This window comes from Anoplopoma fimbria, chromosome 20 (assembly GCF_027596085.1).
Source record: "Anoplopoma fimbria isolate UVic2021 breed Golden Eagle Sablefish chromosome 20, Afim_UVic_2022, whole genome shotgun sequence".
Taxonomy (NCBI): domain Eukaryota; kingdom Metazoa; phylum Chordata; class Actinopteri; order Perciformes; family Anoplopomatidae; genus Anoplopoma; species Anoplopoma fimbria.
Window position 1 is genome coordinate 15,797,802 of NC_072468.1, and position 16,084 is coordinate 15,813,885.

Sequence of the window (16,084 nt, forward strand, 5' to 3'; positions counted from 1 at the left end):
GTTACATTTATTTTCAGTTATTTATTCTGACATCCACAAACACAGATACATTAATAGATTAAATGTACTTCATAAAAAAGCCTCCTATCACACAGTCTGTCTAATGTCTTTTTTAATATATAAATAAATACAAAGGAGAAAGTTGTTAGGTAGAAATCAAAACATTAAATCACATTCTTTAAAATTATGTACAAAACATGCTTGCTATTTACAGAACGAGAGTGAACTGAAATGTAGAATAGTGACACTTCCATCAAGTAATAACTTTTCCTTCTGCTTCCTTGCAGTTATGAAGTGTCTGTTGTTGGGGGGGCACATAAATACATAATAAAAAACCATATTATGTATTTAAAAACATCACAGGGTGTTTACTTTAAACAATAAACTATAGGCAGTATTTGCATGTTTTAAGCATTTTCCTGTTCACTCTGCAAAGTGAACAGACTGATGGGTGAGTGATTAATGAGTACACAGGAAGAAGATTATCTGGTTAATGACTTTTACATGAAAGTTTTAGCTTAGTTAGCTATGTTTGCTACATTACTGTATATGAACTTTATAATGTCATAACCCACTTTGGCAATAAGTCTGCCAACCTGCACTTTGCTCAAAAGTTCTGTTTTGATACAACGCCAAATCGTCATAAACTCAAAGGTTTGAAAAGCAATCAAAACAGGGCAGCACAAGGAAACACTTGCATACAGTACGCAATATTACAGTTATAAACTTCAAATGCACATCGGCTTAATCAGTACGCTTAATGAATCTACATTAGAGCTGACACTTACTCATTCATTATGCAAAGACACACACAAGCCCTGATGTGTGCGTGCTGCCAAACACCACACAGTTTCCTTCAGGCTTGTTTGTGGTTTCAGTGGTAGTGTTGTGGTTACAGTCCAGGAAGCTCAACTCTGACACTACAACTATTAAAGCGATCAGATGCGGTCGTAGAGCTGCTGTTTAGTTTTAGTCTGCATTGCAAAGATTTCTCTCTTCTGCACAGTCGCTTCATGACCTGATCTCAATGACTTTGATGAAAGGGAGTGGTTTGTTGGAGGAGGTGGACGGCTTGATTGGTTTACTGAAGGGACAAGAGAAAGAGACATGAGTTGTTTGTAAAACTAAAAAGTATAAAAACGAGTAAACAGTATGTATCTCGAGCAGATGTTCAACAAGAATACAGTGCAGCAGGAATGAGTCCTAAAACACGGAAATGTGTTAGCTTTCTTGTGCTACCGGTTCCCTCGTGTCTTAAAAAAAGCGGTTGCTAACAAGTGGCTAATGAAACTACAAAACGTCATCACACCCACTAATCTGCCTTCACAGTCTGTAGTGTCGTCCAACTGGTGTGGTTTGTTTATAGGTAACATTAGCTCTTTTTTCATGCTTCAAAAATGATCAAAATGGTGTTCATGTGTGACTATTATATCGCTGAACAAAACCTGTTAGCATCATAACCTTTTGTTTGTTACAGAGCTTATTTCCTGCAATAATCAAAATTGAATGGAATAATCCCATTGTCTTTTTTTTTTAGGGAAACAGTGTGATGCTATCTTCCGAGGTTGGCCTACAAAAATAGGTCATCCCTGCAGCGCTCTATAGATGAATATTTTCATGTATGTTTGCATGTACTGTATTTTGGGACCTGTTCCACCAGATTTGCAAAATTTTAATAAAAATAAACTTGCAGCCCCTGCTTGGACAAGTATAGGCCCTGTGGGACTGGCACATTTGCAACGATTGTGGGTGAAAAAAATATCAGGAAGCAGAGCAAAATAATTACCTATAGACGATCTGGGGGTTGCGCTCTGATGAAAGGTAGGAATTTGACCTTTGTCCTCCCAGGAAGTAATCCATCTGGTCATGCATCTCTCGGTTCTGCACAAACAGGAGGTCAGGGGTCAGTCCACATAATACCAATAGAAATAATTAACAGTTGCATCTCCTTCAATTTCATATCTCCTCGCTATCTGCAGATTTTGTTTTTCCCATCCATCACTTCCATTAACCGCTACTCCATTCCATCCATCCATTTTCCGTAACCTGCTTATCCAGTTAAGGGTCGCAGGGGTGCTGGAGCCGATCTCAGCTGTCAATGGGCGAAGGCAGGGTACACCCTGGACAGGTCGCCAGTCTGTCGCAGGGCTAACCGCTACTCTTTATTCTAAATTTTACTGATGAGCCATAAAATATTCTTTATAGGAGAAGACAATAAGCAGTTCTCACCTCAGCCTCCAAGAAAGCCACTTTCTCCTCAAGCTCTTTGATCACACGGTCCCTCTCCTGGATCACCATGCGAGAGTTCTGGAGCTAAAGACGAGAAAACACACAGTCAAACAGTCAGTAAATCCTGCACAAATATGAACACAGAGACAAAGTGTATGCGTTCTGAGTCTCACACATGTGCGCCTCACCTGTTCAATCATGTGTCGGACTTTTCTTTGTTGGCTTTTCAGCATGTCATCCAGATGGTGGATCTTCTCTCTGAGAATAGCCACCTCCCTCTCCAACTGCTCAGCCCTAAAAATACACGCAGAGTTAGAACACGCGGCACATGATCTGATTGTCACAGATTGGCAGATAATCATTCATGCTATCAATGCGTTTGCGTGAGCTGACCTCTGATCCCCTTTCTGGCCCTCCTCTCTGAACTTGCGCAGCTCGCGGAGTTCGTCCTCGCGGTTGCTTATCGCCTCTCGCAGGGTGGAGCTCTCCTGCTCCATCCCTCCCAGCAACCTCTGGAGCTCGTCTATGCGCTGGTCCTTCCCCTCGCTGGCTTCTTGTGTGACCTTCAACTTCTCCTCCTCGTCGTTCAGACGCTCTCTCAGCCTGATGCTTTCAGCCTGGAAGAGACAGGGAGAAAAAAGAGGGAAGGCTTAGTTACTTTAGTTGAAAATGTAGTTTCAGTGCAACAGAAATGCAGAGTACATTATTTGTGATGATTCATAATGCATGTAAAAAACTATTTCTGTATATGTGTGTGTTACCTGCATCCTCTCTTTGTCCTCTTGGTGTTTCTTTTCTGCTTCCTGTAGCTGTGCATATAAGCGCTTACTGACCTCCCTCAGCTTGGCGCTCTCGGCTTCTTCATCTGCTTCCTAAAAGAGGCAGAATGTTGTGTTAGATTAGCAGATAGATACTGTTATGAGTATGGAAGAGTGACTGAACCTGTTCACTCACAACTTTTGGGCCACCTTGAGCAGTTTTTAGGAGAAATTTCCAGATAAATTCTGACCTGAAGGGGGTGAATACTTTTGCAAACAGGTATTTTGTATTTTATGTTTTTAATGATTTAGATTACTTTGTAGAGATCTGTTTTCTCCTTGACATTAAAGGATATTTTAATCAGTCTCAAAAACAGCCACACCTACTTTGATTTACTGTTTTAAAACAATAAAACGTTAAAATTACGACAGACAGATAGATAGACCGATAGATGCTTTCATGGTGACATAATGTCAAATCTTGTTTTTGTGTCATTGAAGCTCAGTGGGTTTGGTCGTAAAGACAACAGGCGTGTCTGTGTGCGTCACTGAGCCGTTGGATCACGACTAGCGCTGTCCTCCTTATTTCTGCAACGCTTCTGTGAGTGAGCCACAGCGTGAGTCACAGATAAATGCTATAATTGGCGCAAAAACTAGTGAACTAAACACAATGGTTGCAGCTCTGTTTGTATTTGTAAACAACATTACTGACACGCAGATAGTACAGTAGTGGTTGCTACAAGTGTGTGGCTCAAAGACAGCAACAAAACTATTAAAGGAGAAATATCCGTGGAATGCTGTCAACAATTAGGCAGGCCTGAACACAATAACACATGTAGGGAGAGGAACAGTGTGTGCTGGAACGGCTCTCTCACACGTTTTAATACACCCTGGGGTGCTGTAGCAAGTTTGCACTCTGCTTACAGTCTGCTGTCATTTTAATCCGGGTTTTGCTCCTTTATCACATCTCTGTTTAACTCTATACCTCCTTCTACCTGTGTGCCTCTGGCAGGTAATCGCTTTACAGGCATCACACGAAACACACATTGTCTGGAGCAAAACACAATCGGTGGACTGCGGCTATGATATGCAGGCGAGATTTGATACATGCATTGCACACGCACATGCTGTATATTAACTATTTGTTATTTATTAACTTTAAATGCTCACCTGAGAGTCAGCTTTAGGCCCTCCGTTTTGGGACGACGGGGCGCTCTTTCTGAAGGGAAGACCAACTTTCCACCCACTTGTGAGCGACTGGAGAGAGAAAAGGAGGAAGTCAGCCACGAAATAGTGAAAGATGGAGATGAAAGAGGTTGAGGAAATGCCATTAAGCACACAGGATGTAAGGTTAACAATTGCAAAGGGCACAGCTTAAAATACACCTACCTTGTTTTTGGCTGCCATCTGCTCCCTCAGCGTCTTCAGGCAATACCTCACCTGTGTGAAATACCGACAAATTGTGAGTTACCAAGATATTGTCACATGTTTTGTATAATGTTTAAACATGTGTATGTTCTCTATGAAGTGATAAACAAAAGATAAAACATGTCTGGAAGTCAGGAGGAATTTACATGTTGCAAATATGCAAATTGTTACATGATCCGAGAGACAGGGTCGAGAGCCTGTGTGTGGGTTTAAAATATGTGTCAGAGTTACAGTGGATACTGTCCAGACACTGACCTCCTGTATCTGGGTAACTTCGTCTGACAGCATCTTCAGGTTCTCCTGGTGTTTCTGCTGCTCTTGTCTGCGGGCCTCTAGATAAACCTGGAACAGGGAGAGACAGACACGGATGTTAAACGCCGACGTGACCATGAAACAAACACACACAGTATTTCTTTCTTCAAAAACAAGAGCCAATGATGAGCCACACCCACCTTGATAACCTCCACCTGCTCGTCTGTAGATTTGACCGGTTCGAGGTTGGGAGAAGTCCGGTCAGTGGGCGGCTGCACCAGCGCGAAAGCACGTCCAATTGGCTGAAGATTAAAGAGCAGAGGAGTTAACAATGCGGCATGCACATTGTTGCGTCAGGATGGGTGTGATGCATTTCCAAACATCGTCACTGTGTTTTGCTAAAGCTAGAAAAGAAGAGGAGTTTGAGCATGTTTCCGAGGAATATTGCAACACAAAATCTGGAAGGACAGGCAGGAATACATCCGATTAAAAATCATTATGAACAATGTAATTAAACTACTCACGGACAGAACTCAATATATTCTTCATCTCACTCTTGTCCTGAGCAAATTATTCCTGTTTTGACTGACTGTGAGTCTCTATGATCAGTAGGCAGAAACATTTAGCTATAACCACTATGGAGACAAACCCATAAACATCTGGTGCTTCTTGGAAGTAGTATTCAGACTAAACCATTAGCAGAGACACACAGAATGTGGGGAGACCTTATGTAACTCTGCTGCTCTGGTGGTCCACTTTTGTTTTTTATCCAGCTGTGGCACTGTTTTTGGAAAACCATAGGTAGTCTTGAGACGTTTGGAGTGGTTTGTTAAAACCATGCCATTGAAAAGCTGAGCTTTTTTGGGTCTCTGTGCATGTTGTCTGTAGGAATGTGCTGTGATACTTGTGTGGATAAACGGCAGCTCTGGGGATCATTGGGAAGTTTAACTGTCTGAATTTTCGGATCCAAATATGGCCGGAATGATAGCATCTTCACCACTAAAGAAAACAGTGCTACTTTTGCTTATTTATTTATTTCTCATCCAAAGAAATCTGATCATTCTCCCTTTGTCCTTCAACAAATCCAACCCAGTTTCTTCTATTAAAGATGAAAAGTCTATTCAAATATAAAACATAATATAATCAACCCTCAATTGTCCAAACCATGTATCAAAAATAGTGATGAATGTCGTTACATGCAACTCTTTCCATTGCTACTCTCCTCTATCTCCTACTGATTCCTTCTCTACGCTGGTATTACAGTCCCGGTTATAACCAAAGTAATGAGTTGCAGGAAGTTCTTACCTTGTCCCTGTACTGCTCCGTGTTCTGAGCCGCCTGCCTCTGGTCGTGCAGAGTGAGCCGCAGTCGCCTGCACCCCTCCTGAAAAAAGGCAACGAAAAAAATGAGACGTTGAATTGAATCCACAAAGAGACCGTTATGTGATGGAGTGACTGACTGAGGACTATTTTGAGGCGGTGAGGGGAAGAAAAAAAAAAGAGGAGGAGAGACTGAGTCATACTCACTGACAGAATCAGAGGAGGGAGAGAGTAACCAGTAAGAGAGAGAGAGAGGGGGTACGAGCGTCAGAAGAAGCAAAAGTTTTTTGAACAGCTGCACAGAGACAGATTGTTTGAATTAAATTGTGTGCTGTGGACGTCAGAGGGACTTTAGGCGGAAACTCTCCAGGCGCTCAAAGCCAATTGGAGGCAGCGGCTGGATTTCTGGGAAAGTGGGCAGATAATGTAATGTCAAGCAAGACAGAACATTTCCATGACAACAAAATCCTCACAGTAGCCATAAACTCTGGCACACTAACAATGTGAGAGGGAAGAGTAAGACAGAGACAAAACAATGCACAAAAACGCTTCAAAAAGCAAGACACACAAACCTTTCTAGATATTTATTTTAGTTGCAGGAGGGAAGTCGCTTTAACAGGAAAAGTCTCGAGTGGGATGTGACTGGGTGTGTGTCCTCCAGCACAGGGAACTCCCTTATAAGTGATACCTAGTGAGTGTGTGTGCAAGTATAAGTATGCGGATGTGAGGGAGAGGAGGTCAGGGACATTATACAACTCATTCCAGCCAAACACATCTTGTTCTGTTTATCTTTCAGCATGTATTAACTGCGTCCTCCTGGAGTCCAAACCGTGTCAACTATGAGACACGGAACAGACTAAGAAGAAATGACTGCAATGTTCTCCTTAAGGTTAAATACTTTAAACACAAACAAATACACACATGCAAACCAATTACAGAACGCACGCACACGCACAAGCACACAAAAGATTAATTGGCCTAAGTTTAAAAAGTAATGAGTCTGGCAGAGGATAACAGAGTCTTGTTTGTTTGTGTGTGTGACACTTTTGTACATTAATACTTTTATTTCTTTGTCTTCTTTTGGTACATAACTTGCAGTACAATAGGACCAGCTCCTGTATGTCACTTTGTATTTCCTGTTAAGGCTAACAAAGACACTAACAAAACAATTGTACCTCAAGGTCTATTAAGTAGCTTTTACTGAGCTTTTTATCATGTAACATGATCTTCGTCAGTAGATGAAGTATTCCCAGTTGTGGAATAAATGTTAAAACTAAAGACTTTCTGAGCATTTTTTTCCCCCACTTATCACATTGGTATACATTTATTTAATGTGACCAGGGGCAGCAACTTAGGTCTCAGTGTCTCGTTCAAACACTTCAACAGGACGACAGGAGGAGCAAAGATCGACGCCAAACAATGTACTGCATCTCTCCCTCTGCATAGAAACCATGCCTGATATGCAGAATGCCCCAGCCTTTATATTAGCCGGACAGGGGAAGTGAACTGGGCTGTGTTGTGTAATGCAGAGATAAAGAGCAGAGAGAGGTTATAAAAGAGAGGCCATGTGTTGTAAAGACAACAGAGTGCCTTTATGAGTAGCTGGTTATCTGTTCAGGAAGAAGTTATGGAAAAGAAAACAGAGAGGGACAGATGGGACTGAAAATCTGAACGAACAATAAAAAAGGCAGAGGAAATAGCCTAATAGTTTAGGTGGGGTTCCTATTACGACAAACAAAACTCAGAGAAATGAAAGCCAAAAATTCCCCACTTTCTCAACATGCTTCCCTCTCAGATTACAGACACCTGAAAGCTCTAACACAGCCATTAGAGGAGGGAAAAGAGGGGAGGGGAGGAGAGAAAGGGAGAACAGTGAGAGGGTTGTTAAGAAGGAATCCATCATTATACAACTTCTCTGGCTTGCCATAGACAACCAAACAAAGACTCGGCTAATCCCGACTCTGCCTTTGACTATTTACAATCTAATCTCTCTGCCTATTTTTCTTTTTTATTCAACCACACACTCAGAAATGCCACCTATGAAGACAACCTGTAATACTAGATTTCCAGGGAACACGGACAAAGGGACCAGTTGGATGTGCTAATGGCAAGCTGCACACGCACACATACACACACGGGAAAATTCACGCACAGATATACACACGCAATAAAAGTAAACACACAAAGTACACACTACCTTTTAGAACAGGGCAGAAACCTGAAACCAAGCACGCACACACAGCGTCCGCACTGCTGGGTGCACCGACAAAGAGCACAATAGATCACGCGGTACGGCCCGGGCTGAAAGGCTTTAAGGGTATGAAGACGCTTTGGCAACAGGAGGCCTGAAAATCATACGAGTTGAATTCACTGAGAGGTGACTGCCAACCTGGCAATGTTGCTGATAAACAGACAGAGATGCAGAATTTGGGGCAAAAAAAAGTTAATGTCTTTTAGAGCCCCGAGCCACTTTAGGAAAAGTACCCGATGTTCAGATTTCTGAACTCAAAAACAACACCACATCATGTACCTGCATTCCACGCAAGTATGTGTGTGTACTTTATCAAACATTAAATAACTATATCCCTCTCAAAAGCTGTTTTCCTACACCTGATGCACAGATGCCACTTTTGTCTTCTGTCCAGCTACAATAAAAACCTCGGCCTCTGAGGCAACAGGTGTGAGCCGATCGGGCTGAATACTTGAGCTGCAGGTAATGTTTCAAAACCAGTGCACACCTGATACCTGAGGTTTTTTTACCTGACTTATACAAGGAATAAGGAGACTTATACAAGGAATAAGGTATAGCTTTTTAAAAGTGAGGATGTTCTGCTTTTCTATGTTATATATGATGATTAATGACGAACCTTTGGGTTTTGGACTGTTGGTTGGACAAAACAAGCAACGTGAAAATGTCACTTTGGGCTCTTGTGATTTTCACTATTATTTGACATTTCAATGGCTCTATTAATCAAGAAAAGATTCATAATAGTGAGGGTTATTATTGATTGTCGAGCTTGTCCATCTTGTCAATCAGCAGTCTGTACAAACTAAAGGGTTAAGTTAAAGATCAAGTAAATTAAAAAGATTAGACACAAACTGAGGTGTGCTGCGAAGCGTTGGGAGGTTTGTGTGTGTGTGTGTGTATAAGCATCATGTGAGAACCTGAACAGGTAAACGTTGATGGTAAACAGATCCAGTCCAGGATCTGAGTCATGAACAGACGCAACTTTATTTTCTACAATCATCTTTCTATCAATTATTTTGTCTTTGGGTTTTTTCATGCTCTGTGTAGCGTGCGAACCAGGTGTGATCTTGCATATTGCAGTTTGTTCCTCTACAGTGATGCAGTTAGGATATGTCATGTTGGCTCATTCCCAGCCACTAACGTCACACACTTCTGACTGAGATGATGTCTGAGGATGAGGAAAGACAGAAGGAATGTGTGAAGTCACAGGGAAACGAAATGGCTGGAGGGATAATAGTAGCATTATTCAAAATGTGCCCTCACAGCAACATTATGCCACAAATTTCAAAACTATTCCCAAATAATAGCTGGATTTCGGACGATATAATAAAGTTTAAAGTAACAATTTGTGTCAAAGCCAGGCCTGGCTGTTCCTGTTTTATTTCAGATCTTATCATCTCAGTTCCAGGGAACACACTTATCAACTATACAACAAAACACCCACTGAAGGCCTTTCCCTGCTACATAAAGCACATTATCTCTCCTCATGTATCCTTATGGACTGACCTCCCCCCTGCCTGATAAACAGTAAGGCTTTCATGTTTTTGTTAATAAGTTATCATGAAATGTTCCATTTAGAGGTGAAATACTTCTGCTGTTAAATTTAGTCCAACCTGAAAAACCTTATCAGATATGTAAATAACTGTAGGTGGGTGACTATTTGACTGTGATAAAGATGTATTTGTTTCCGTATAAAGCTCATGCAAATGTGCTATCAGTCGGATGTTAAAATGTAATGTATGATAGATTAAACAGAAGCCGAGTTTCACATATTGCTTCAGGAGAAATAATCAGTTTATTAGTTGCGTGAGTGGCTCTGCCCTTTGTACACACTGACCTTTTTGTACAGTCACTGATATTTAAGTCTGGACCATTGACACAAAATCTGGCTCTCAATTTCTGCTCTAAACAAACCCAGTTATTTAATCTAACATAATCATGGTGGAGACTGTTCACTGTAATGCACTTCTTTAGAGTATTTCATCTGATATGAGCTCAGTGGATCAGTTGCTGTTGACAGGTATTGAACTCAGCAAGAGGCTGCTGATAAGGTGAAAGTGTCATGTTGCTATGCAAACCTCATAAACCACGGAACGAGATAACAGTTTACTATTCCGGGCGGGTAAATGATTAAACCTCTGCTGTACGTGACATGGGCAGCTCATTTACAGTACAAGTATCTAGGGAAGTGTGATGTTTAATCTTGTTTAAGTAAACTTCTCATGCACAGGTGGTGAACATACTGCACAAGAAACGTGTTTAGAGGTTTGTCTCCTAAGCTGCCTCCACTGTCTGTCAAAACTGCAACTGTAAGCCCTTAAATGATGTGGGCAGAAGGCGACTGTGACAGGCACAGATGTTATCTGGACTAAATCTGAGCTGCTGCCTGCCTGTATGTGTGTTGGGGGTTACAGGCTAATACTTTAATTAGAACAAGGCCAGAGACTTAATAGTAAATACACCACTTAGAGGAGATAAAGCCTGAACAGAACCACACAGAGTCTATAAAACAGTCAACAATCATGACAATAATAACATGACAATAAAAACCTGTGCAATACATTACACTGTGCAATAATAGTTAAAATAGTTTTTTCTGTCTGTAAATATAATATTTCAGTTATTGTTGATTTTCTACTGTTTTTTTATTGCTTATTTATAATACTTGTTTTTTTTATTTTCATTTTTTACTTTTATCTTGTCTTTCTTCTACTATGTCTCTTGTGTGCACTTTACTCTACGCTGCTGTAAGCCTGCACATTTCCCCACTGCGGGACTAATAAAGATTATCTTATCTTATCTTATCTTATCTTATCTTAACACAACTGAGACAACCAAAAGTAAAAAATCTTGTGTCTGAACAAGGATCCAGCAGATCCACAAATCAGAGTGTTTTTTTTTAATTCATAAATTGCTTGTTTAAACATGATGCACCCGTACAGGAAGTAAACAGAAAACACAAAGTCCCTCTTTATCATCATCTTTACCATTAAATAAGAAAGAAATCTGACAAACATGTGAATATCGAGTAACTTACCCCATGCTCTTGGTTTCTGATGTCCTCAAATGTGCAAAGGCTTCTCGTCACTCCGTTCATCATGATAGAAATAAACAATGCTCAAACAAACAAATAGATAAATATATAAATAAAAGTGAACTCTTTAAAGCGCCCCGGTGTCTCTCTGCTGCTCGTCCACGTTAGATGCTGCTGTTTTTACTCTTCAGACCGGTGTGCGTGTGTCCCCTCCCCTCTCAGCACATTGTATTAACTTTTATCATCACGTCACTGTGGGAGTGAGAAAAAACAGCCCGCCCACTGAACCGACCGAAACAGCCAAATAGGGAAACAGAGAACGTGGAATGTCAGGGTGGGGGGAGAGAGAGGATTTACCTGCTGCCTCCGGTACAACAACTACTGGATCAATAAATACTGATCATCACATGATGGTGGTTACAATATTAGACTGGGTGAAATGCTTCTAAGCTGTGAAGCAGTTAACCATAGTTGGAGATAGATGGTCAACTCCTGCTTAATGTTGCATAAACACTGCTCGGTTTACCAAAAGGCCTACATTATTTATTGATACGTTTTAACCCCTGACTGAACCTGTTTAAGTGTCTCCTATTGGCTTACAAAGCAATGGAAAACACGGTATTCCATTTCATTTAAAGCGATTTCAAGGATATTTTTTGAAACATTTATTTGTTGTGATTCACTGTTCTTTTCAACATAAATAATATACAATAAATGCAGATATAATGATTTTGTTTATATAATTTTTCCTGCATGTTTTTAATGTGTTACTCTGACTCTAAATTCCACGTATTATAGGATTAATTTGCAGAGACATTGCCTAAGATAAGCTATCTACCAGAGTGAACATCATGCTACTGTTTTGTCCTAAAATGTTGCCTGCAGCAGAAACATTTCAGTTCAGTCTGTACTAGTAAATATATAACCACAAAAAGGACAATGCAACTTTAGCAAAGAACAAAATGCAGGCTTGCTCACTGTGACCTATAAAGCAGAGTCAAAGGACAATTCATGGAAACCAGACAAAACTCATTCAGAAACCGAAACACTGCTGTGTACTTTGTAAGTTGTCAACAGCAATGAAAAATATGTAGTTAAACATATAAAATCAATCAGTGACATGAATTTTTGGTCTATTTAATTCAAGTGTTTACACAGCATTAATGTTTCTAATGACAAACGGCATATTTTCAGAGTTGACTGAGGTCACACTACAGGAACAAGCTGACACAGCACAAGTGACAGAATGTGTTTCTCTGCTGGCTGATCTGTGCCAACACAGACCTCCAATTGGATAAAGACCTTAATGGTATTAACGGCTGTTGGGGAGCAAACAACAGCTCGCGGTGGCACCCAAGGGATGACGCTAAGTGAATTTAAACCAGGAGAGGAACAACTCACACACAGGCACAGATAGAAACATTTCACATGTGAAGAAATGTCGCTATAGTATATTCAATAGACACTCATGGAAAAATATCCCAAAAGTGCCGTGATGTTTCAAGATAACCCCTGCCTGCAATAGATCACTAATCAGGAATGTGGTCTCTTCAGAGGGTGTTGTTGTTTAATGGTTGATTTATCAAGAGGAATGAGGTTATCCCACACACAACAAACACACCTAAACCTCACTATAGTGTGTCGTCATGTGTCCCAGGTACTAAACCATAATGTGAGTCATAGCTATGTGTTTACATCCCACAGGTGACCACACTCAGACAGACTGATCCATAGATCAGACAGTGTCTGTGTTTTACATTCATCAGAGTCTACAGCGGGAAGTCACAATCCAGTTCTCAAACTCTGTCTCCGCTCATGTGACTTCAATGTTCCTCACAACTGTTTGGTACAGGGGCTCAGTTTGAGTTATCAACTTGTTAATGTGGATTAGTCGTTGTTTGCACTCTGTTGAAAAAAAAATACAAGGGTGCACTGATCCACAAAATACTGCACCACACGTTCTTTCCCATAAAAAACATCAAATGTCTTTTATTTCACTTAATAGGAGAATAGAAATGGAAGTCACAAAGGTTTGGTAGAGGATCATAATCAAAGAATAGTTTGGTCAGTAGATTTTTTTGTTGTAAGTGCCTAAAGGATGAAATAATGGTGAATAAAATATTAATATCATCATTGATTAAATATAAGGGTTAAAAGTGCACCATGGTGACACAGAGTCACTGTGTGATGAAATGATGCTGCTTTCTGGAAAACAATGATGACACTATAAATGTGGTCATATACTAGTTTAATGAAGTGAACCGTATAGGGAACGGTCACCTTCCATCTTTCCACTCCTTTATTATTATCATCAGAGCCCTACCTTCCATCTTAGGTAGGGCTCTCTTTTTTTCTGTGACTTTGGGAGTTTCAGAAACCTGGATGGGGTTATTTAACAATTTCTTTAACATTGCTTAATTTTCCACTCAAATACAATTCAATACAAGTCTTTTATTTTACAAGTGGTTTACATTTCACATAATTTAATACCCAGCTAATCAAATTAGATTAAAAATACAAATATTAAAACAATTAAATGACTTTATTTGTGTTGTCATGACCTCATTATTTCAGAAATCTTGGACACACCCCTGACTATATCATGTGCTGTTGAACACAAGGATATGTATTTTTAGCCCTAACCACTCCTTTATTATAATGCAGGTTAATTAAAGCACATTTACTCATTATGTCTGAACCACTGCATCCAAGCCTTAAAGACATCCCTCGTGCTCTCACATGAGGAACACCTGGAGGCAGCTGGAAATATTTGTGCGGTAGGGCTGCATTCTTTCTGAGCAATCATATGTGGCAAACACACCATGATTTCAAAACACAACACACCCGGATTTGATATTGATCCTGGAAAGCTGGAATGATATGGAAACCCAATCCCACCCATGGAAAGTATGTGCTCTCATAATTTCTAGCGTAACAGGTACAGTATGTTGGCACTGTACAGGTTTGGTGACACTGGATGTGAGGTGTAGTATCATGGATGCTGCATCTGGTTCTGCAGCAAATACTAAAGGTGTGACTCCGTGCCAACATTTTTTCGATCCAAGAAAATACTTTATTGTTCAATTTCCAGAAACCAGGAGGGGGAAAAAGGGCTTTTCAGGTCTTTTGTAGATCAATCACACAATAGCACCACAGGAGGTACAGCACGTCGGCCCCAAACCAGAAAGAGACCCGAACACTTCGGAGGCACAGACACACTGTTTTGTCTCAAAATAGTCAAACACAATCTTGTTACTTGTGACAGTGTGCCAAATATGATGTAAACACATGAATAACCCCAGGAGTTGGTGAAGTCTCCCTCCAGGGTGCTGACTTTCATCTCTTTCTCCAATGTAGGAAAAAACAAATACCTGAAGTGATAAAAATGTTTGGGCATGAAGCATAAAGGCGTGGATTAATTCCTGTTACCGTACAGCGATTATTCTGAGATTTAGAGATTCAATTCAATTCAATTCAGTTTATTTAGTATAGCCCAAAATCACAAATTTCAAATTTGCCTCGGAGGGCTTTACAATCTGTACACATGCGACATCCTCTGTCCCCGAACCCTCACATCGGCACAGGAAAAACTCCCCTAAAAAAGCCCTTTAACAGGGAGAAAAAAAGGAAGAAACCTATGGGAGAGCGACAGGGGAGGGATCCTTCTCCCAGGATGGACAGACTGCAATAGATGTCATGTGTACAGAATGAACCACATAACAGTTACAACACATTCAATGTATATGACATAAATTGTTCATATAATCACAGTAGTAAGCAGAGTAACGAAGGGAAAAAATTAAGACTACTTAATAAAAAACTGCATAATAAAAGCAGCAATGACTATAGTAGAATTAAAATAATGATATACGGAATAGTAATAATAATGTGACTAATAATAAAAATAATAATAATCGAAGTAGCAGTGGGTGTCAGCCGGGTCGCAGCAGGAGGCACGACCACGGTCCAGGTACCACAACGATGCATGGAAATCTGCGAGGCGAGAAAGCGAAAAGGGTTTCAGGGTAGAAGCAAAGCCAATAAGCGTAATGGTACAGGTAATAGTAATAGTAATGTGACTAATAATAATAATGATATAGGGAATAGTAATAGTAATGTGACTAATAATAATAATAATGGTAGTAGCAATAGGTGTCAGCAGGGCCACAGCAGGAGGCACGATCACAGCCACTATTTATAGAAACCTGCGAGGCGAGAAAGCACAAGGACTCCAGGGTAGAAGCAAAGCCAATAAGCGTAAGAGATGAGTGGCATAAATTGTTGCAGGTGTTACTTTATAAATATCTTGTAGTTCTCTAGAAGTTTCATTTAACCTGATACAGATCTCAGTTGATCCTGCACATTCCTAACGCATCTCACCCTGCTGTGCAGCTGGCAGCAACAAACCTGCTTCTCACGGCACAATCCAGAGTAGGATTAGGAGCAGTGGTCTGCTGTAAAGCACACGGGGCAACTTGGGTTTCAGTGTCTCAACAAAAGACACTTTAACATGCAGACAGTGGGAGCCAGGGATCGAACCGCCAACTTTTTGGTCACAGGCCTTTTCTATCAATCAATCAGCTCAGTTAATTTCTGCTTATCACAGTTCAATCAAATTCCAGATGCCATATGTCAATCATTACGCTTGGTGGAGCATATTTAATTCTCAGTAAATAACAGTATGTGTTTTTGTAGATTTTGTTAATTTTGTTAGTCGACCGTTGTGCTACATGGAAAGCTAAAGTCTAGCAGGTTAAGGCCTGAACTATTTATCCAGGTTTGTATGATAATCACAAGAATGTGTGAATGCGTCCAT

The 16,084-nt window shown here is 40.5% G+C and overlaps 1 protein-coding gene across 1 annotated transcript; it reads right to left on the reverse strand.

Moving 5' to 3' along the window:
- Positions 1–6: 6 nt before the first annotated feature.
- Positions 7–11,466, reverse strand: tuft1a (tuftelin 1a). The gene is made up of 12 exons (XM_054621386.1): positions 11,272–11,466; positions 5,973–6,050; positions 4,868–4,969; positions 4,671–4,757; positions 4,377–4,427; positions 4,158–4,244; positions 2,991–3,101; positions 2,623–2,846; positions 2,418–2,523; positions 2,230–2,313; positions 1,787–1,881; positions 7–1,084 (listed from the first exon to the last, which is right to left on the reverse strand). The coding sequence occupies exons 1-12, from the start codon at positions 11,332–11,334 to the stop codon at positions 1,012–1,014; spliced, it is 1,161 nt and encodes a 386-aa protein (XP_054477361.1). The 5' UTR covers positions 11,335–11,466; the 3' UTR covers positions 7–1,011.
- Between the last annotated feature and the right edge of the window lie 4,618 nt (positions 11,467–16,084).

Excerpts from the sequence above, each read along its gene's own strand:
- tuft1a (XM_054621386.1), bottom strand. The coding sequence starts at position 11,334 with ATGATGAACGGAGTGACGAGAAGCCTTTGCACATTTGAGGACATCAGA. Across the intron at positions 2,314-2,417 it reads TCCGACACATGATTGAACAG|CTCCAGAACTCTCGCATGGT; the intron begins GTGAGGCGCACA and ends TCTCGTCTTTAG. Across the intron at positions 1,882-2,229 it reads TGGCTTTCTTGGAGGCTGAG|AACCGAGAGATGCATGACCA; the intron begins GTGAGAACTGCT and ends CTGTTTGTGCAG.